The sequence below is a fragment of the Antedon mediterranea genome, chromosome 9 (assembly GCF_964355755.1).
Source record: "Antedon mediterranea chromosome 9, ecAntMedi1.1, whole genome shotgun sequence".
NCBI classification, from domain to species: domain Eukaryota; kingdom Metazoa; phylum Echinodermata; class Crinoidea; order Comatulida; family Antedonidae; genus Antedon; species Antedon mediterranea.
The window spans coordinates 96672-118274 of record NC_092678.1 but is presented as its reverse complement, the minus strand read 5'-3'; the positions used below and the strand labels follow the sequence as shown (position 1 = coordinate 118274).

General features: G+C 33.8%; 2 protein-coding genes across 4 annotated transcripts; one reads left to right on the top strand and one right to left on the bottom strand.

Moving 5' to 3' along the window:
- The first annotated feature begins 288 nt into the window (after positions 1-288).
- On the top strand, positions 289-13378 carry LOC140058672 (gamma-secretase-activating protein-like). 2 transcript variants are annotated; one of them, XM_072104370.1, is made up of 22 exons: positions 289-399; positions 760-911; positions 1086-1227; positions 1358-1510; positions 1699-1748; positions 1838-2020; positions 2154-2197; positions 2366-2406; positions 2494-2811; positions 2946-3131; positions 3389-3522; positions 4749-4916; positions 5013-5087; positions 5188-5358; positions 6922-7107; positions 10781-10965; positions 11102-11196; positions 11280-11461; positions 11999-12092; positions 12621-12695; positions 12779-12859; positions 13149-13378. In XM_072104370.1, the coding sequence occupies exons 1-22, from the start codon at positions 312-314 to the stop codon at positions 13286-13288; spliced, it is 2943 nt and encodes a 980-aa protein (XP_071960471.1). In that variant the 5' UTR covers positions 289-311; the 3' UTR covers positions 13289-13378. The 2 variants fall into 2 exon arrangements, with proteins under 2 accessions (XP_071960471.1, XP_071960470.1); XM_072104369.1 differs by having other exon boundaries at positions 3362-3522.
- Positions 13366-21565, bottom strand: LOC140058673 (coiled-coil domain-containing protein 146-like). 2 transcript variants are annotated; one of them, XM_072104371.1, is made up of 15 exons: positions 21442-21565; positions 18303-18433; positions 18022-18104; positions 17692-17901; positions 17272-17580; positions 16793-17180; positions 16557-16679; positions 16164-16423; positions 15907-16071; positions 15472-15696; positions 15126-15354; positions 14913-15041; positions 14666-14803; positions 14332-14580; positions 13366-14186 (listed from the first exon to the last, which is right to left on the bottom strand). In XM_072104371.1, exons 2-15 carry the CDS (start codon positions 18420-18422, stop codon positions 13983-13985), a joined length of 2832 nt encoding a protein of 943 aa, XP_071960472.1. In that variant the 5' UTR covers positions 18423-18433; positions 21442-21565; the 3' UTR covers positions 13366-13982. The 2 variants fall into 2 exon arrangements, with proteins under 2 accessions (XP_071960472.1, XP_071960473.1); XM_072104372.1 differs by having other exon boundaries at positions 18303-18430; positions 21442-21465.
- Positions 21566-21603: the final 38 nt, after the last annotated feature.

The window sequence follows — 21603 nt, the reverse complement described above, 5'->3', positions numbered from 1 at the left end:
AATGCCTCTCTATTTACAAAATATGTGTACAAAAGAATAGTGTAATTTGAACTATCCCCCCAACTGATAAGAAAGTGCTTATTTTCAACAAGCTCGTGTAACACAAATAAAATCCAAAAAATTATGAAACATAGGGGAAACTAAAGATCGATAATTATTGGAATGTATGATCAATAGAATTTTTTTGCCCGCAGCTAACCTTTAAAGGTCCTAAGTATCGTTCCACTTGAATGACTCCTCCTGCACGTGACAATAATATTAATAGTTATTTGAGTTTGAGTTGATAGTTGTTTTTTGTTGTGGCACAAATCATGTTAAAATTCACTTGCTGTTTTGATGTAGAACGGGATATTCTAAATTATGTTAAAAAGCAAAGACGTGAACATCATGCTAATCATTGTAAGTTAGTCAAGCCTTCACCTTATTGAATATTTAGGCAGCTAGCTAGGCTCCAAAATTAGACCTCGAATCCTAGGGACTTGGCTTACTTTACCCAGCCGCCGCCTACTCTATCTAGGCCTACTACGTGCTGCCTAAGACTCAAGAGGGCGTTATATCAAGTTTTCCCGTGATCATGAATTCATATAACTTTATAAATGATATGCCCATACTAATAAAAATATTAGTTAATAATAAGTTAAGTGTTACTTTACTTGAATACTTAGTCCCAGACTTGGAGGAATGACGCGCTATAATACCGATAATTTTTACTTTATACGGTATATCTTTTTTGTCATAATTGTTGTCAAATTTATTCAGGTTTCCCCGAAAATAAGATATGTGTTAAAGTTGTTGGTCAAGAAAGGGGAATGGAAGTGATATACGTTTGGGATGATGTGTCACATCTGAGCTCTGACAACTGTCTGGTTACTCATGTCGGCATCTATACGCCTTCTAATCAAACTCATTCTGTTAGTATTTTATGTTTACAAATTACATACACAATTCATACTGTGCTTTAAGTTGACTGGTTTTTTTAGTTGCAAGCTGTGCTTTCTTTTGGGCTACTCTTTTTTTGTTTTATTGTGAAGCAAATAAATAAAATGTTTGAAAGATTATTTATTTATATTATTTAATTTTAACAGACATTGTTTGTGCATGATAAACAGTTGAACATTGTGAGTTGCAGTGTAAATAAAGGTCACAGTGTGTTGGCTTTTGTAGCAATGGTGAAGTCCACAAACAGTAAGCGATCACCTCCTGTTGGGAAATCGTCATTCAAAAGTGGTATATACATTATTTATATTAAATGATATATTTTATGCAGCAATTCTAGCCATACGTCACTAATTAGCTATTTCTAAACTTCAAATTACAGGAAGTATTTGTTACTATATTTTTATGTACTTTGTTTCAGAGCGGTACAGTGCATACCTTGCAGAAATAAAACCTCAGAATAGAATTTTTGACCTAAATATTTCGAGGCGAAATCAACTACAGGTTCAGTTTTTATGGAGCAATTCACCATTCATGAAAGAGTCTAAACTTATACTGTTCCTACATCAAGAATGTAAGAAAGACGTCAATATTAATTTAAATGCCAAATGTTGCATTTTCTACAATGCACATATAAGATGTATATTCTATGGTTAAGACTTATTACATGCTGACGCACTCAATGTTCAAAGTAGAAAATGTAGGACTTCAAAGAATGACATCATTTTAAAATAAAATATATTTGTTTTTTTTTTCAAATAGCAATTGCTTTATATAACATTCCACTTGGAAGAGTGGACCAGATGGGTGTGGTAAGCCTATTATGTATTATTTTATTTAAATGCTTATCATGTTTTTGTCACTGTAGCAAATAGTAATTAATCTTTATTATTATCTTCAGGTGATAAGTAGCCAGCCTACAATTTCTGAGATAGTGAAACACTTTTACTGGTCGCAATGGGACCTTTCTTGTCAAAGATTGTTCTTTGTTTGTCGTAAATATTCCAAATCTGCAGAAGTTCAACCGTACCTAGTTCTCAAATGTTATGAATATCATGATAAGAACAATAACTTCACCAAGATGGTAAGAATGTTGTTTACACAAATTCAATGTAAATGTTTTCTTCTGTTATATAACAATAAAAAAAACATACACATGAGCAGCAGTCATCTAATGTATCTTGATCAATTAATTAGTATTATTATTATTGTTTTAGTTTGAAATTAAATTGGACTTGCCAATTCCTGCAGAATGTTCACAGTAAGTAAATAAAGATGACTTATTTTTCTAAGGGTGCTCCCTTGTGCATTGTGTCAATCGAAGACTATTCTTTTTCCACCATAGAGGGCGATTCATCCTGTTAAACTATTGTATGTTGACGAGTATAACAAACTAGTGTAGTTTCAAAATATTTTATTCAAATTTCAGACAAGAATATACATTTAGTGGGCCAAGCAGAACAGTATCAGGTACAGTAAGAATGACGCTATATCTTTGTAAACATTTGTACATTTTGTATTTGCCTTTTGAGTATCATTAATATGTTTTAATAACAGATAAACAGTTTAATATGGAAGTTATACATCAATCTGGGGGTTCCCTTTGTGTGTGTTACCAACATCCTATTGAGAAGGCAAGATCAGAATCATCTGCTGATGAGCAACATGTAATGTCAAGTACAGAAGATGATACGGATAATGATGATTGGAGAACACAAGGTTTAACAACGTCCAATGAGAAGACTGTTGGTAGACAACTAGTTGACATGAAGTATACGATCTTAGTTGTACATCATGGGCTAACTATCAACGCCACTATTCCTGACATTTCTCGTTCAATTGCAGAAAACGCTCAACTTTACTTTTCATCTTTAGGTGATTATTTTTTATTGTTTGTTTTATACATTTTTTATTGTTTTATTTTGTTATATATTTTATTGATGAGAATAGGTATTAAATGATGCTTAAGTTATATTTATAATTATATAGTTACATTACTTTGTTTACAGATGGGTACATTCTTGTTTATTCTCCTGGACAGCTGTCTCATTTAGTCAATGTTAGTCCAGAAATTAACCCATGTCTTCATATTGCATTACATGGTAATAAAGTTTCAAACCATCCAATCGCGGATGGACTAACAGACTCTCACAACCTAACACACTTTGTTAGAGAAAGAACTGCTAGTTTAAATGGTAAAGTATAACGTCATCATTTTGTGTTATGTATGCATAAAGTCAATCATACAGTGCCCCATCAATAGTATTGTCTCCATTTTCTCATTTTAAGCTTTTTAATGTGATTTTTGTTTCAAAGTTTTTTTGTTATAAAATAATAAGGCATTATTGATTATTGGCCTCCTGAATTAATGGCACTCCTGATAAAAATCCTAAAATAATTGATCATTGACTTTGTAATTTTCAAGGTGATTGTATGTTCAATAACCAATCAGGTAAAGCGTTCAAAGTAAGCATCTGTAAAGATGGCTTAGTACAAACATTCAAAGAAAATTCAAGATTATCTCAACGTCTAGCTATTTTACATTACCTCAATCTACACATGAAGGATCCAGCTTTGACCAAAAGGGTAAGTTGACATAAGACTATCTCAACGTCTAGCTATTTTACATTACCTCAATCTACACATGAAGGATCCAGCTTTGACCAAAAGGGTAAGTTGACATAAGACTGTCTCAATGTCTAGCTATTTTACATGACCTCAATCTACACATGAAAGCTCCAGCTTTGACCAAAAGGGTAAGTTGACATAAGACTATCTCAATGTCTAGCTATTTTACATGACCTCAATCTACACATGAAGGATCCAGCTTTGACCAAAAGTGTAAGTTGACATAAGACTGTCTCAACGTCTAGCTATTTTACATGACCTCAATCTACACATGAAGGATCCAGCTTTGACCAAAAGGGTAAGTTGACATAAGACTATCTCAATGTCTAGCTATTTTACATGACCTCAATCTGCACATGAAGGATCCAGCTTTGACCAAAAGGGTAAGTTGACATAAGACTATCTCAATGTCTAGCTATTTTACATGACCTCAATCTACACATGAAGGATCCAGCTTTGACCAAAAGGGTAAGTTGACATAAGACTATCTCAACGTCTAGCTATTTTACATGACCTCAATCTACACATGAAGGATCCAGCTTTGACCAAAAGGGTAAGTTGACATAAGACTGTCTCAACGTCTAGCTATTTTACATGACCTCAATCTACACATGAAGGATCCAGCTTTGACCAAAAGTGTAAGTTGACATACTGTAAGACTATCTCAACGTCTAGCTATTTTACATGACCTCAATCTACACATGAAGGATCCAGCTTTGACCAAAAGGGTAAGTTGACATAAGACTATCTCAACGTCTAGCTATTTTACATGACCTCAATCTACACATGAAGGATCCAGCTTTGACCAAAAGTGTAAGTTGACATAAGACTATCTCAATGTCTAGCTATTTTACATGACCTCAATCTACACATGAAGGATCCAGCTTTGACCAAAAGTGTAAGTTGACATAAGACTATCTCAATGTCTAGCTATTTTACATGACCTCAATCTACACATGAAGGATCCAGCTTTGACCAAAAGTGTAAGTTGACATAAGACTGTCTCAATGTCTAGCTATTTTACATGACCTCAATCTGCACATGAAGGATCCAGCTTTGACCAAAAGGGTAAGTTGACATAAGACTGTCTCAACGTCTAGCTATTTTACATGACCTCAATCTACACATGAAGGATCCAGTATTCTACTATTGTTAATTTTTAAAATGTTTTAATCATTTCTCAGGTTATGAAGCTGGTTTGTGACGACATCAGCAGCCAATACATACCACAACTATTTTCAGAGTATCTTATTGGCTCTACATTTAATGCTGTCCGACGTAGTATGAACAAAGACGCCCTCAAACATCTGCCTTTCACATCAACAGAGGCACTACGTGGTCAAATTGAGCATGTACGTATTTCCAATGTAGATAGTACAGGCTGTAAACTAACATGTATACAGTTTTATCATTTGAAAAAATTCATGAATTATTGTTTGTTAATTTAGAATAATGGAAAGAGAATCACTGTCAGGTTTAGCTACACTAAAGCTCCTGCTGTCTTTGATGCATTCTTTTACAAGGTAAAATATGAACGTTTCATGGTAAATTTTATAATTTGATGCTTAATGTTATTTAATATTTTCATTTTTGTCAGTTTAATGATAATTGATTAATGTTTAGGCGGACAGGAAGGAGCGTAGACAGAGTCAGGTTGGAGTAAATATTGGAGTTTGGGAAAGTATTCAACAGTTGGTTCAGGCATTACATAAAGGACGACAAAAGAAGCAACGTTTTAATACAAGTTCATTAAAAGCTGACTTGATGCATGATGATGTCACTACAAGCACTGAGGTAAGCATTATTTTACATCATTTACATTCTGTGTATTAAAAGCTGACATGATGCATGATGATGTCACTACAAGCACTGAGGTAAGCATTATTTTACATCATTTACATTCTGTGTATTAAAATCTGACTTGATGCATGATGATGTCACTACAAGCACTGAGGTAAGCATTATTTTACATCATTCTGTGTATTAAAAGCTGACATGATGCATGATGATATCACTACAAGCACTGAGGTAAGCATTATTTTACATCATTTACGTTCTGTGTATTAAAAGCTGACTTGATGCATGATGATGTCACTACAAGCACTGAAGTAAGCATTATTTTACATCATTTACGTTCTGTGTATTAAAAGCTGACTTGACGCATGATGATGTCACTACAAGCACTGAGGTAAGCATTATTTTACATCATTCTGTGTATTAAAAGCTGACTTGATGCATGATGATGTCACTACAAGCACTGAAGTAAGCATTATTTTACATCATTTACATTCTGTGTATTAAAAGTTGACTTGATGCATGATGATGTCACTACAAGCACTGAGGTAAGCATTATTTTACATCATTTACGTTCTGTGTATTAAAAGCTGACTTGATGCATGATGATGTCACTACAAGCACTGAAGTAAGCATTATTTTACATCATTTACGTTCTGTGTATTAAAAGCTGACTTGATGCATGATGATGTCACTACAAGCACTGAGGTAAGCATTATTTTACATCATTTACGTTCTGTGTATTAAAAGCTGACTTGATGCATGATGATGTCACTACAAGCACTGAGGTAAGCATTATTTTACATCATTCTGTGTATTAAAAGCTGACATGATGCATGATGATGTCACTACAAGCACTGAGGTAAGCATTATTTTACATCATTCTGTGTATTAAAAGCTGACTTGATGCATGATGATGTCACTACAAGCACTGAAGTAAGCATTATTTTACATCATTTACGTTCTGTGTATTAAAAGCTGACTTGATGCATGATGATGTCACTACAAGCACTGAGGTAAGCATTATTTTACATCATTCTGTGTATTAAAAGCTGACATGATGCATGATGATGTCACTACAAGCACTGAGGTAAGCATTATTTTACATCATTTACATTCTGTGTATTAAAAGCTGACATGATGCATGATGATGTCACTACAAGCACTGAGGTAAGCATTATTTTACATCATTCTGTGTATTAAAAGCTGACTTGATGCATGATGATGTCACTACAAGCACTGAGGTAAGCATTATTTTACATCATTTACGTTCTGTGTATTAAAAGCTGACATGATGCATGATGATGTCACTACAAGCACTGAAGTAAGCATTATTTTACATCATTTACGTTCTGTGTATTAAAAGCTGACATGATGCATGATGATGTCACTACAAGCACTGAGGTAAGCATTATTTTACATCATTTACGTTCTGTGTATTAAAAGCTGACTTGATGCATGATGATGTCACTACAAGCACGGAGGTAAGCATTATTTTACATCATTTACATTCTGCATATTTATATTTCTCCAGTTGACTTCTGACTTTTTATTTGATATTAGCATGAACGATCCAACTCTTTCACCGACACATCATCTAGGACGGGTGCATCATTTATGCGGTCTGCTAAATTAAAGATGATGTCAGCTAAAAAGGTGCTGGCACCGACATTGAACACAACGTCTACTTCAGTATTCTATGCATCAGAATTGCATGTAGACAAGGACTCCAATAGACTACAGCAAATGGTAAGGTTATTACATTTTTATTTCTTTCAGATATAAAACATGAAAGTAAAGATCACTTTGGCAACTACTTGTAATAATACAAAATCTCAAACTGACTATGATCACCTTGTACATTTCATGTTGTAATATTATTTGTTATTTGTCCTTTGCTCAAACTGACTATGGATCACCTTGTACATTTCATGTTGTAATATTATTTGTTATTTGTCCTTTGCTCAAACTGACTATGATCACCTTGTACATTTCATGTTGTAATATTATTTGTTATTTGTCCTTTGCTCAAAATGACTATGATCACCTTGTACATTTCATGTTGTAATATTATTTGTTATTTGTCCTTTGCTCAAACTGACTATGGATCACCTTGTACATTTCATGTTGTAATATTATTTGTTATTTGTCCTTTGCTCAAACTGACTATGATCACCTTGTACATTTCATGTTGTAATATTATTTGTTATTTGTCCTTTGCTCAAACTGACTATGATCACCTTGTACATTTCATGTTGTAATATTATTTGTTATTTGTCCTTTGCTCAAACTGACTAGGGTATGATCACCTTGTACATTTGATGTTGTAATATTATTTGTTATTTGTCCTTTGCTCAAACTGACTATGATCACCTTGTACATTTCATGTTGTAATATTATTTGTTATTTGTCCTTTGCTCAAACTGACTAGGGTATGATCACCTTGTACATTTCATGTTGTAATATTATTTGTTATTTGTCCTTTGCTCAAACTGACTATGATCACCTTGTACATTTGATGTTGTAATATTATTTGTTATTTGTCCTTTGCTCAAACTGACTATGATTACCTTGTACATTTCATGTTGTAATATTATTTGTTATTTGTCCTTTGCTCAAACTGACTATGATCACCTTGTACATTTCATGTTGTAATATTATTTGTTATTTGTCCTTTGCTCAAAATGACTATGATCACCTTGTACATTTCATGTTGTAATATTATTTGTTATTTGTCCTTTGCTCAAACTGACTATGGATCACCTTGTACATTTCATGTTGTAATATTATTTGTTATTTGTCCTTTGCTCAAACTGACTATGATCACCTTGTACATTTGATGTTGTAATATTATTTGTTATTTGTCCTTTGCTCAAACTGACTATGATCACCTTGTACATTTCATGTTGTAATATTATTTGTTATTTGTCCTTTGCTCAAAATGACTATGATCACCTTGTACATTTCATGTTGTAATATTATTTGTTATTTGTCCTTTGCTCAAACTGACTATGGATCACCTTGTACATTTCATGTTGTAATATTATTTGTTATTTGTCCTTTGCTCAAACTGACTATGATCACCTTGTACATTTCATGTTGTAATATTATTTGTTATTTGTCCTTTGCTCAAACTGACTATGATCACCTTGTACATTTCATGTTGTAATATTATTTGTTATTTGTCCTTTGCTCAAACTGACTATGGATCACCTTGTACATTTCATGTTGTAATATTATTTGTTATTTGTCCTTTGCTCAAACTGACTATGATCACCTTGTACATTTCATGTTGTAATATTATTTGTTATTTGTCCTTTGCTCAAACTGACTATGATCACCTTGTACATTTCATGTTGTAATATTATTTGTTATTTGTCCTTTGCTCAAACTGACTATGATCAGCTTGTACATTTCATGTTGTAATATTATTTGTTATTTGTCCTTTGCTCAAACTGACTATGATCACCTTGTACATTTCATGTTGTAATATTATTTGTTATTTGTCCTTTGCTCAAACTGACTAGGGTATGATCACCTTGTACATTTCATGTTGTAATATTATTTGTTATTTGTCCTTTGCTCAAACTGACTATGATCACCTTGTACATTTCATGTTGTAATATTATTTGTTATTTGTCCTTTGCTCAAACTGACTATGATCACCTTGTACATTTCATGTTGTAATATTATTTGTTATTTGTCCTTTGCTCAAACTGACTATGATCAGCTTGTACATTTCATGTTGTAATATTATTTGTTATTTGTCCTTTGCTCAAACTGACTATGATCACCTTGTACATTTCATGTTGTAATATTATTTGTTATTTGTCCTTTGCTCAAACTGACTAGGGTATGATCACCTTGTACATTTGATGTTGTAATATTATTTGTTATTTGTCCTTTGCTCATCCTGACTATGATCACCTTGTACATTTCATGTTGTAATATTATTTGTTATTTGTCCTTTTTTTTTTTTTCTCTTTTGTGGCGCAAACACCACTTTTATTCACATTCATATTATCTCATATTACATAAAATCGTATTATTTAACTTGTAAATGTCGTTACAATTCATAAGTAACATTTTTACATATATGAATTCTGTATTACTCCTTTTTTCATTAATTTTCGTATATTTTGTTATACACTTGACAGGATCATCATTGTCATCTATCCCGTTTTAAAATAGGTCACACATTTTCATTTGTTTGTTTTCATTTTACAACCCGGATTATACAATATATTTATATACATGATAAAAAAAACAATAATAACTCAGTACCACCAGTAACCCGTATCACTGTAATTCTTTTTCGGTTAATCGTATCAAATTAGAAATTATATTATCATAATCTTATTTCTTAAAGCTACCCATTTTTCTATACTTGTTTCTTTATTGTTATATGTTTCACATTCAATGTTATATAACATATTGCTTTTAAATGAATTCCATAAAGATTTACCCACTGGCTTATTTAGTGCAGATAACATTTTTATTCTATAAATAGTAAATGCTGCAAAAGTGTAAATATAATCTATTAGCTTATCTCCCATTCCTAGTATTAATTGTTTAAATGATATATTATTGTGATTTAAACTTACAAAGATACTAAGCATTTTCCTCCAATATTTCTGAATAAATCTACAACTAAAAAACAAATGATTTTCATTTTCAATTTCTCCACATTTGTCACACGTTTGTGTTTCCTTAACTTTCCACTGATACAGCCGTTTGTAGGTAGGCAGTATTCTATGTAACATCTTATAATTGAATTGTGCTAGTTTCAAACTGACTATGATCACCTTGTACATTTGATGTTGTAATATTATTTGTTATTTGTCCTTTGCTCAAACTGACTATGATCACCTTGTACATTTCATGTTGTAATATTATTTGTTATTTGTCCTTTGCTCAAACTGACTATGATCACCTTGTACATTTGATGTTGTAATATTATTTGTTATTTGTCCTTCTGACTATGATCACCTTGTACATTTGATGTTGTAATATTATTTGTTATTTGTCCTTTGCTCAAACTGACTATGATCACCTTGTACATTTGATGTTGTAATATTATTTGTTATTTGTCCTTTGCTCATCCTGACTATGATCACCTTGTACATTTCATGTTGTAATATTATTTGTTATTTGTCTTTTGCTCAAACTGACTATGATCACCTTGTACATTTGATGTTGTAATATTATTTGTTATTTGTCCTTTGCTCAAACTGACTATGATCACCTTGTACATTTCATGTTGTAATATTATTTGTTATTTGTCTTTTGCTCAAACTGACTATGATCACCTTGTACATTTCATGTTGTAATATTATTTGTTTATTTGTCCTTTGCACAAACTGACTATGACCACCTTGTACATTTCATGTTGTAATATTATTTGTTTATTTGTCCTTTGTAGATGATTGATAAATTGACTCGTCATTTTGATCTTCACTTATCTGACTATAGTAAAAAGGTCAGAATGCGGTCACTTTCTGCAGAGTACATTGAATGCCAAATGAAACAAGCAAAACAACTTCTGGAAATTGTTTCCAATTCTGTGGGTGGCAAAGGTCAGCAACTTGAACCAGCTAATATTCCATTGTAAGTTTTATATTTGTGAGGTTTTACTATTGCTACTAGCTTAATTAATTATTCACGTTCTATGAGTCTGTTGATGTGCAGCTAATGTTTTCATTCTGTAAATAGCGATATTAACAAAGAAATGTTATTTTTTCAGTCAAGATCCGGTGAGTGAAAAGGATAAACATTTGTATAACCTACTAGAACGATGTTACTTAGCAACAGACAGCATTTGTTTTCCATTTCCTCCAGGTGGGTTTTAGTTCTAAACAAATTCATCGTTATTACTTTCATCTGAATAATGTAATTACATGATTCTGTTTATTTTTTTAAAGGATTTCAGACGTGCTTTACTTGTCTTGGCTATCGTTGCCTAAGTTACTCTTCATTTCTGCAGTATGTAGAGCGAGGAGTTCTTCAACTAACCCCTGAGTTTGTGAGAAAATTCTTTGCTGAACTTCCAGATGACGAGGAGCATTCCTTACAAAAGCATGAGATCTTGATTCAGTTACCACAGGTTAGAATGCACAGATTAGTTTCTTCACTAAGTATAAAGACTTGTGTTATAAAAGCACTAACATGTTACTATGTATAAAGACTTGTGTTATTAAAGCACTAACATGTTACTAAGTATAAAGACTTGTGTTATAAAAGCACTAACATGTTACTAAGTATAAAGACTTGTGTTATAAAAGCACTAACATGTTACTAAGTATAAAGACTTGTGTTATAAAAGCACTAACATGTTACTAAGTATAAAGACTTGTGTTATAAAAGCACTAACATGTTACTAAGTATAAAGACTTGTGTTATAAAAGCACTAACATGTTACTAAGTATAAAGACTTGTGTTATAAAAGCACTAACATGTTACTAAGTATAAAGACTTGTGTTTATAAAAGCACTAACATGTTACTAAGTATAAAGACTTGTGTTATAAAAGCACTAACATGTTACTAAGTATAAAGACTTGTGTTATTAAAGCACTAACATGTTACTAAGTATAAAGACTTGTGTTATAAAAGCACTAACATGTTACTATGTGTATTTTGTAGACGGAAGCATTGGAGATTATAGAAGAGTGGAAGCATCCACTTGCTTTGAAGTATTTAGCTCAGCAGTATGTAGAGGACGCACTCAAAGATGATTGTAAGAACATACACATTGTTATATTTGTAATAATAATATATATAATATATACAAATCTCAGCAGTATGTAGAGGACGCACTCAAAGATGATTGTAAGAACATACACATTGTTATATTTGTAATTATAATATATACAATATATATACAAATTTGTAAAGCGCCAATTCATTCTTCTCCCCTAAGGGTCACATCGTGTCATCGGCAGCCAACTACGGCGCCATTACGTCTGTCCACGACAGTGTGTGTGTATATAAACTAGTACACCGGGGTAACCCCCTACTCGTCCCGAAAGATGTACTATGTTCTTTCAAGTGCACATGAGCCAGATGTACACTGGACCTACAGTTTATAGCAGAACCATGGAGGCAGCCTAGAACCCTTGCCAATGTTATGGCTATGGATTACGGTTCCACCGTCTTAACCGCTCGGCCGCACTCACTCAGTAATTAAATACTACTCTGTATATATCACACCGTGAATCAGAATAGACTGTATATATTTTAACTGATATATTGTTTTAATTTTCAGGCTGTTTAGAGTATCCATTCTATCTAAATAGAGAGACTGCAATGGAGCAAGACCCTGATCGTGGCAGTACTTTATGTAAGAAAGAGGCTTTTTGTATTACTATGGTAACAACACTATTAATGTAGTCAAACTAATTTAATTATTAATGTGTATTACAGATGCAGGCTCTGATGAAAATGAAAGCATAACCGGTGCCTTTCCACCTCTAGGCACGTTGATGAAACTACTAAGAGAGAAAGGTAAGGCATTTGCACTCTTTCCCATGTCGTGTATAAGTTTATCGTAACATAGAATGTTTTTTATTTTTATTTTATTTTATTTTATTCAATCGAAACCAACAGCGATAATTACCGCCACTAACAGGTTTGATACAAACAAAGCCAGGACTGTTTAAAGCACCTTGATTGGTCCTAACATTGATCAAGGGCTTCTCTCATCCAGTGCCCACCTTGACCAGAAGTCTGAGGCAGATACTAGATGCAGGGGCTGCCATAAGCCCCTTTTTTATTTATTTGGTTTTTTTTTCAGATCCCAAGATGATGATTGTAAACCATGGATTCGATAATGAACCGAGCTGCTTCCAGATGGAACCAAGGAAAGTTGAAAAAGTAGCTTTACTCAATACAATGGAAAAGTATGGAAATAATTTATCCGATGTAACGTTTTAAAATGGTAGCCAGAATTAGAATACAACGATTGTGCAATGTAACAAATAAAATATTAACAAATAAATTATGTGCACGGGTTACTTTATTCATTTATTTATTATACATTTTTGTACAAATCATTTATCAAACGTTACAAACTAAGTAAATTATATTATGCACCCATACATCAAGGAAGTTGTAATTCAAACGACGCCCCTTCTAAAAGGAAGATAAATGTGACCTTTAACATACATCCTGTGAAACAGATACTTAAAAACTACTGTATTAACTCTTATTCATTTGGTGAGCTTATTGGAAGCTGTTTTACTAACATATCAACATATTTGGAAGCAGATTGTTTATAACAAGTCGAATACACAGAATATTTTATTATTGGAAGCTTTTCTACAATAATTGTCTCCGAAGAAAGACTTAAAATATTGAGGTATTTGAGAGCAGGTTTTGGTTTTTTTAATGGACCAAAAATCTTGGATTATATTATTGTATTATTGATGGAACTAAAAAATATGTTTGGAAGCAGTTTCTTTTATTCCTAAAAATAACTTGATGCTTTAAATATTAATTGAAATTTAAATTCTTTATTTATGTAAATATAAACAGTGATTGAACATCATCTACCCATGCAATAAAAGCACAATACAATTCTATTCACAAATATATTGTTTAAATATTTCATTACCACCACCGTAATTATCTAAATTTCTATTGGTTTGATGATAGGTTTTCTTATATGTCTCATGTTAGCGCCAGACTCCTGCGGTTTGAAGGGGGCGCTAGCACCGTAAGGTCGTGGTACAGGTAGTTCCAGGTCATCGTCTGGGATATATGCGTTTGGTCGCGGTTCAGCAGTTGTAGTTGCTCCTCCTGCAAGGACATACTGCTCTTCATCCTCTTGGATCTAATAAAATATATTATTATTAAATTTATCAGTAATTAACTGTATGTTTAAATTTCTCAGGAATGACATTAGTGAATGTATCAGTAATTAACTTTATGTCTAAATTTCTCAGGAATGACATTAGTGAATGTATAATTTGACTTACAGCTTGTCTATTATGTTTATCTTCAATCCTTCTGTTTTCATCATTAATCATTCGTTCCCATTCCTTAGCAGCTTCATTTGTTGGAGCTTCACCCCGTTGCATTCGGATGTAAGCTTGTTCAAGACTTGTTTCTTTATCTCTTACTTCTTGTTGGAGTTTCAAAGACTCTGCTTGAGTCATTGACAGCTCTGATACTCGTGCCATCATCCTGCGAGTTACACCTTTTATTTTAGCCTGAAAGTCATTTACCTGCAAAAAAGAACATTTCAGTATCAACCAGATTGTTCCAAGGATGTGCGCACTATCATAGACATACCATTAATACGGTATTCACCTCTTTTGCAAGATTAAGTGTGTGTGTTTTTCCAGCGTCCATCTTTTGATTTACTCGTTCTGACAGCTTACAAACTTGATCAAAGATTAAATCTTTTTCAAGCAAGTGTTCTTCCTTCTCTGCTAATCGAATTTCAAGCTATAAAATAAATTCAAGCGTTCTTATAATGGCATAATTATTTTTACTATTATGTATACTATTACTATATATCATCTTCAATATCGATAAAATCAAATAGTATTATTACCTCTTCAATCTTCTTGTTGAGATCCCCAGGTGGCATATCTTTTCCTTCCAAAAGTCTGACACGACTCTCGTCATAAGGATTCTCTAGGTTTTTCTCCAGTTCTGCCATACGGTCTTGACATTGTGATAACTATTAAAATTGTATATCTATTTAGTATGCTTAATGCATTAGAAGTTTAAAAGGTTTGTCATTAACTATGATAAGGTGATATACCTGTATTTGTAGTGTGACCAGCTCACCATCCAATGCCCTCTTGTTTGGCAGTGTCTTTCTAGCTAATCCTATAGACCTGTTCTCTTCAGCAACCTGCATCTTTAGAAACCGTATCTCTTCCTCACGTGATTGTAATTCAACATCCCCTTTACGTATCATGTCGTCTTGGATATTAACTTTCTCGTAAAAGATACAGACTTCCTCATTGCGTTCAATCAACTGGACACCTCTGAATAAATATGCAAATAATTTGAAATGAGTATTGACTATTTTATTAATTACTAAACTGGTAAATGTCACTTTAGTTAGCGGTCACTTGCGGCGGTCACTTGCCGCGGTCACTTGCCTGTCATTTCTATGTTGGACAGCATTCTCATATCGCTTCCTTAACTTCACCATCTGTTCCTCTGCTTGGTTTATCATCAAGTTTAGTTTTGCAATATCCATTCTTTGCTGTTCACGCTTCTCTCTCATTTCCTCTTCAATACGTTGATGTTTTGCAAGATCATTACGCAATTGATCACGTATAACAACAGCATTAACATGCTTTAGTTTAGCCTTTTGGAATTGTCTGATAACAAAAAACAACATGAATTACGCCTGCACACTTTCAATAAGATTAAAAACAACATGAATTACGCCTGCACACTTTCAATAAGATTAAAAACAACATGAATTACGCCTGCACACTTTCAATAAGATTTAAAACAACATGAATTACGCCTGCACACTTTCAATAAGATTGTTTAATAGTTGAGGAATACAGAATGTTATAACATACCTTTCCTTAGCATTGCATGCAGTTCTTAATATTTCTATTTCATTTTGTAGAATTTTAATCTTTTCTCTCATTTCAGCAGCTTTCTGTGTGCTAGCTTGGATCAGATTTACACACTTGTTTCGTTCATTTTTAATGACATCATACATCTTAGCAAAATCCTTCAATCTGTAAACACAAATTATTTCTAAAAAGATCAAAACCTGTTATATACAGTATGTGTGTGCCAAATGGTGTTGCAGTAATAAATGATGACTTACCTAATGATCATCTCTTGATGTTTTTTTCTGTTATCGATGATCGCAAGATCTTTAGCTTTTAAATCATCTAATGCACGGTGATATCGTAACTCAGCTCGCATAAAGTCTCTTGCCTTCTGCTCGCGCTCATCACCTTTTATGGCTGCCAATCGTGTCAACTCAACAACCTCGATTCTTAAATCACTCTGTTCATATAGGAGGCGCTCTTCTTCCGCAATGCTTTGCTCAACTTTAACCTGCTCTACAGCAGTCAGCGAATTCTATAGAGAAGAGTTATGTTAAATAGTGTATAGAGTAGATAATTAGTAGAATTCTATAGAGAAGAGTATGTTATGATTGTTTAATAGTGTATAGATCATTTTAATTAACATATTAATGTACTGACGACGTTACCTGTGCTGCAAGTTTCCTTTTAATTTCGTCCACTTCCTTTTGAAGGTCTTTTCTTTTCTCCATTAAACTCCCATCATCCTTTGGACCGGAGTCTGCTTGGCTTTTTACTTTGTCATAAATTGTCTATAAAACAAAAAAAAGAATCTCACCTAGTTATAGTAATAACAGGGATTAATATAACCTACAAGGAATGTTAACATATACACTCCCTCTCAATTTATTGACTACTAACTCACTTGAGTATGAGCTTGGGCCTCAGTGGCCACTTTCAAATGCAGTTCCGTTTTCTTCAAATTTCTCAAGTCCCTTTCTTTTTCTCGCTGTTTTCTAGCATAAATATCGTGCTGATTTTTTTTCTCCATTTGAACGTGCCGTAGACTGAGGTCAAAGGTCGCTCGATCACCAAGACATACAGCTTCACGTTCTTTCATATACTCAAAATCTTTCATTAAAGCGTCAAATTCTCTCCGTCTGTTCTCTAATATCTGCCTCTGCTGGTCCTTTTCTCGATCTAAATTAGATTTATCATTAGATAATTTATGTTGTTCCTCAATTAATCTCCGAAGTTCAACAGTGAGGGCAGTGCTTTCTTCGTCAACTTCACCTTTGGTTTTATCAAGTTCACTGAAAACAAACACACACACGTTTATCAAACCTTTTTTCCCTTTGCAATTAAATGATATATATTAAGAAATATATTATAAATAAAGCTTACTTTTTGTGTTTACTCATTTTGTCAATTTCTTTGGCTAACTGTCCAGGTAGTGAATGCACTTGAACAAGTTCATCTTTCAATTTTTCTACTTTTTCAGTTGTATTCTCCAGCTCTTTTTTCTCAATCATCACTTGTCGGTTTTTTGTTTCTAATTCTTCTCGTAAATTCTTTGCTTCCAATTTCCTCTGTGCAATTTCTACTCGTAAATCTTCAATACTTTTCGTTAATTCTTTGGTCTGTTTTTCAATCTCATCTTTTTTTGGAAGACGATCATATTCACGTTCAAGCATTCTTTTTTCTTCTTTAAGACTGAAAAACAAAATAGTTAATGCATACAAAACATAGTGTCAACATTGAATTAAGTGTTGATTATTTAATAACAATTTAAGAGTAACAATAAATTATTCTTAAGTATTCTACCTTTCTTTTTGAAATTCATATTGGTATTTTCTTTCCTCTGATTGGTCAAATTCATTCCTATGTTTTAGAAGTTGCATTCTATATTTTGTAACTTCTGTGTTGGAACTATCAGGAAAATTGTCCGCCTTTTCAAGTTCTGCATTCTGTTTCTCTAAAATTGTTGATGATTCTTTAGCAGCCTGTAAAAACTTCGATTCAGAATCTCTTGTTCTGTAAACAAAATTGAAAACAAATTACAATACATTCCATAATAATATGTATACTTCAGGTCAGGTTTCAATCAACTTTTTAGTCTTTATTGATTTCTATACATAAACAATGTATTCTTACGAAGCCAGTATCTTGTGTAAGTGCGTGTACTTAGACTTTAGTTGAGCTACTTCAGTACCAGTCAACTTGCCTTCTTGAAAAAGCTGATCAAATTTAAAGAAAATAGTTTCATTTACATTTTTCATTACATTTCTGAACTGTCCATAAATTAAAAAAATATAATACAGGTTATACACCCATTGTATAAACAACTTTCTGACTAAAAAAAGCTATTTATAACATCAGAGACATGTCTCTGGTAAAATTAATAAATGACTTAAATTAAGATGGTAGTTGGTTACCTCATCTAAACATTGAAAGGCAGGACTACCGGACACTTCAACTTGACCTTCTTCCTGTATAATGACTTTTGGGGCAACTGGGGCAATGGCATCTTTATTTCTTTCACCATCATCACTCATTCTTACATCTGCTAACGAAAAAACAAACCAAATAAATACAGGTTTTATATGAAAAAGTGAGGCAAGTATTTTTATTTGCCCAGTCAGTCTTACTCTTCTTATTATTGTTTCTATGACTGCATATTTAAACACGGGGTCTATTTTTATCATATGCCATGTGCTTGATACTTTATAACCCCCATGCTATTTTTGGTTCTAGGACACCTACCCCCTAGACAGTTAACCCCCGGATGTTTACCACCCGGACAACTACCCCCTTAGGACAACTACCCCCTTAGGACAACTACCCCCCGGACAACTACCCCCGGACAACTACCCCCTTAGGACAACTAACCCCCGGACAACTACCCCCTTAGGACAACTACCCCCTTAGGATAACAACCACCCCCTTAGGACAACTACCCCCTTAGGACAACTATCCCCCGGTCAACTACCCCCCCCCCCCCCCCCAATCTAAAAGTAGACAAATATATAGGACCGGTTTCTGTAAAAATGAAATCATCTGTTTTTAACGGGTGTTTCGAAACTAGAGACCCGAGACTAGAGACCCGAGACCAGAGACCTGACACGAGACCCAATACGTATATTAGGGTCTCCCTTTTCGTATAGTGGGTCTCCCTTTTCGTATAGTGGGGTCTCCCTTTTTGTACGTGGGTCTCCCTTTTCGTACGTGGGTCTCCCTTTTCGTATTGGGTCTCGGGTCTCTGGTCTCGGGTCTCTAGTTTCGAAACACCCGTTTTTAACCGATTATTCTGTTTAACAGCACGCTAGACCCTAGATGTGCTAGATTTAAAGTACCGTATTTATTGAAAAAACGGCCTGGGCTGTTTATTGTTTAGGTGGTTTTTAGGTGGACATTTATTGGAAGAAAGTTGTTTATTCAATGGGAGGGGGTATAATCTAATGGAAATAGACGCTGATTATTCCATATGATGTGTCATGGGAGTGACATGGTCACCGTTTATTTGAGGGGAATTTATTTAAAGATCGCCGTTTATTCGGTGAGTGAACATTGAGGTCAAATATCAAAAGTGATATTATTCTTCAAGTGTACAAAAATACAAATGACAAATTTGAGACAAAAATTAATTCTTTTAAGACCAGTGGTTATCGAAGCATTGTCCTGACGCACAAATTATTATTATTATTAGCGAACCCAGTCTTTACAGTAAATACAGGGAGTACTATATAATACGTTCGACTATCCTATGATCATGTGTGACAATCTTCAGTTTATACCAGGCTATATTTATGTTCAATCTTTTACTTTTGTTTACAATAATGAATAGTAATTCGTCAAAGTAACGAATTAAAATATAGTTATTAATTCCTATTATACACTGTTGCAGAGTCAGGTTGTTGAATGGCCTGGGTGGTAGTTGTCCATCTGGGGGATAGCAGGTAATTGTCCGCGGGGGGTAATTGTCCGGGGAGTAATTGTTCCTAGGGGGTAATTGTCCGGGGGGTATTTGTCCAGGGGGTAGTCGTCCTAAGGGGGTAGTTGTCCGGGGGGGGGGGGGGGGGGGGGTATTTGTCCGGGGGATAGTTGTCCTAAAGGGGTAGTTGTCCTAAGGGGGTAGTGGTCCAGGTGGTGGTTGTCCGGGGGTAGTTTTCCGGGGGGTAAATGTCCAGGGGGTGAATATCCGGATACGGCTATTTTTAAGTGGGTGTACTAAATAGGCCTACATTTTTTTAAAATAAACCAATAGAATCATTCCATTTTCATTTCAAATACTGGAATGTGAGCAAGGTCAATTTCAATGTACTGATTTCACTGTGTATGTGTTATGCGCGATTTGAACGATTTGCGCAATTTGAAATTGCGCAAAAAAAATCCTTGCGCAATTTGAATTGAAACATGTATTTCAAATTGCGCAAGCAACCTATTAAATTGCGCAAGTAATCTGCAAATTGCGCAAGGTTTTTCGACAGATTGTGAAATCATGCACACCCATATTTTTATAGTAATTTCTAAGAATGATTCAAAATTAAAGATAAATATCGCATTTCCTTATTTTAGTAGTGCAAATATTGTTATAAGTTAGCATACCGTCGAAGAACCGACGAAGGAAAACGAAGCGGTGGTGTTCCACCAGGCGGGCGCGGCGCGGGCGGCCGGCTATACTACTCTAGCCTAGCTAGGGTCTGGACTACTGATACTGACTAGGTTACATGGCCTAGCTTAAACTAATATTAAAAACTTAAAAAGTGAGTATTAAACATTATCTTCATTGAAATGGTCTTATTTATATAATAAAATACTAAATTTTAAACTCCTCTGCCTAGGCCTAGCCTAGCCATGTATGGGAAATGTTACTTTGATTGATTGATTGAAAATTTACAGTTCGTTTTCAAATTGCGCAAAGGTGTCATATTGCGCAAGAACTATCTTGCGCAATTTACAAATTGTGCAGCGCAATTTAAAATTGCGCAAAGATTTTAACTTCTATATGAATTTTATAACCAAACCATTGTAAATTTTTAGGCCTATTTTATGTCATTTGAATATTCAATATTTTATGTGTTTTACTGTATGTATGTTTTATCGAGGGCCCTAATTGATCAGTTCCATTAGGAACTGGATAGGCTACCCTCAGTAAAGATGGTAATAAATAAATAAATAAAAATAAATAAATGGGATGGGATCGGAGGAGGCAATGCAATGCCTGGTTTTGATACAATCAATATGATCTAGGCCTACTACTAGACCTAGGCATGCATACATAATTAATTGCATTGTCCTTTCTATTTCATTACTTGGTTTTATCAGCCTAGAGGCCCTGGGACCTGACTGAGACACACTCACCGAAGTGAGACGAGTCACGAGAGCGTGTGTTTTTATGCCTTGCATTGTTGTGTATATAGATTGCCGTGTTTGTTGTTGTTACAGTGGTGGCAAATCGTACCTAATTTGACCGTTAATATTATGAATGGTTAATTGAACAAATACACACTATGTTAACTTACTTAAATAATCCAATGTATTAAAAAATAAATTAAACTGCCAAAAAATACTTACCTAATTGTTTTGTTCAATTAATACTTTTTGCACTGATTTCGTGCATATGCATCCAGTAACCAAGGAACGTAGTCAACAACATTCTTAAGGTGTTACTCTATTGGACAGTTGAACTTGTTAGTTGGTATCTTTCTCCAATCACGATACGCGTAACTTAGCACT

Coding starts and splice junctions, on each gene's coding strand:
- LOC140058672 (XM_072104369.1), top strand. CDS start 312: ATGTTAAAATTCACTTGCTGTTTTGATGTAGAACGGGATATTCTAAAT. Junction 1,749..1,837: donor GAGTGGACCAGATGGGTGTG/GTAAGCCTATTA, acceptor TATTATCTTCAG/GTGATAAGTAGCCAGCCTAC. Junction 2,812..2,945: donor ACTTTACTTTTCATCTTTAG/GTGATTATTTTT, acceptor CTTTGTTTACAG/ATGGGTACATTCTTGTTTAT.
- LOC140058673 (XM_072104371.1), bottom strand. CDS start 18,422: ATGAGTGATGATGGTGAAAGAAATAAAGATGCCATTGCCCCAGTTGCC. Junction 15,697..15,906: donor GCATGCAATGCTAAGGAAAG/GTATGTTATAAC, acceptor TTTTGTTATCAG/ACAATTCCAAAAGGCTAAAC. Junction 14,187..14,331: donor ATAAACATAATAGACAAGCT/GTAAGTCAAATT, acceptor ATATTTTATTAG/ATCCAAGAGGATGAAGAGCA.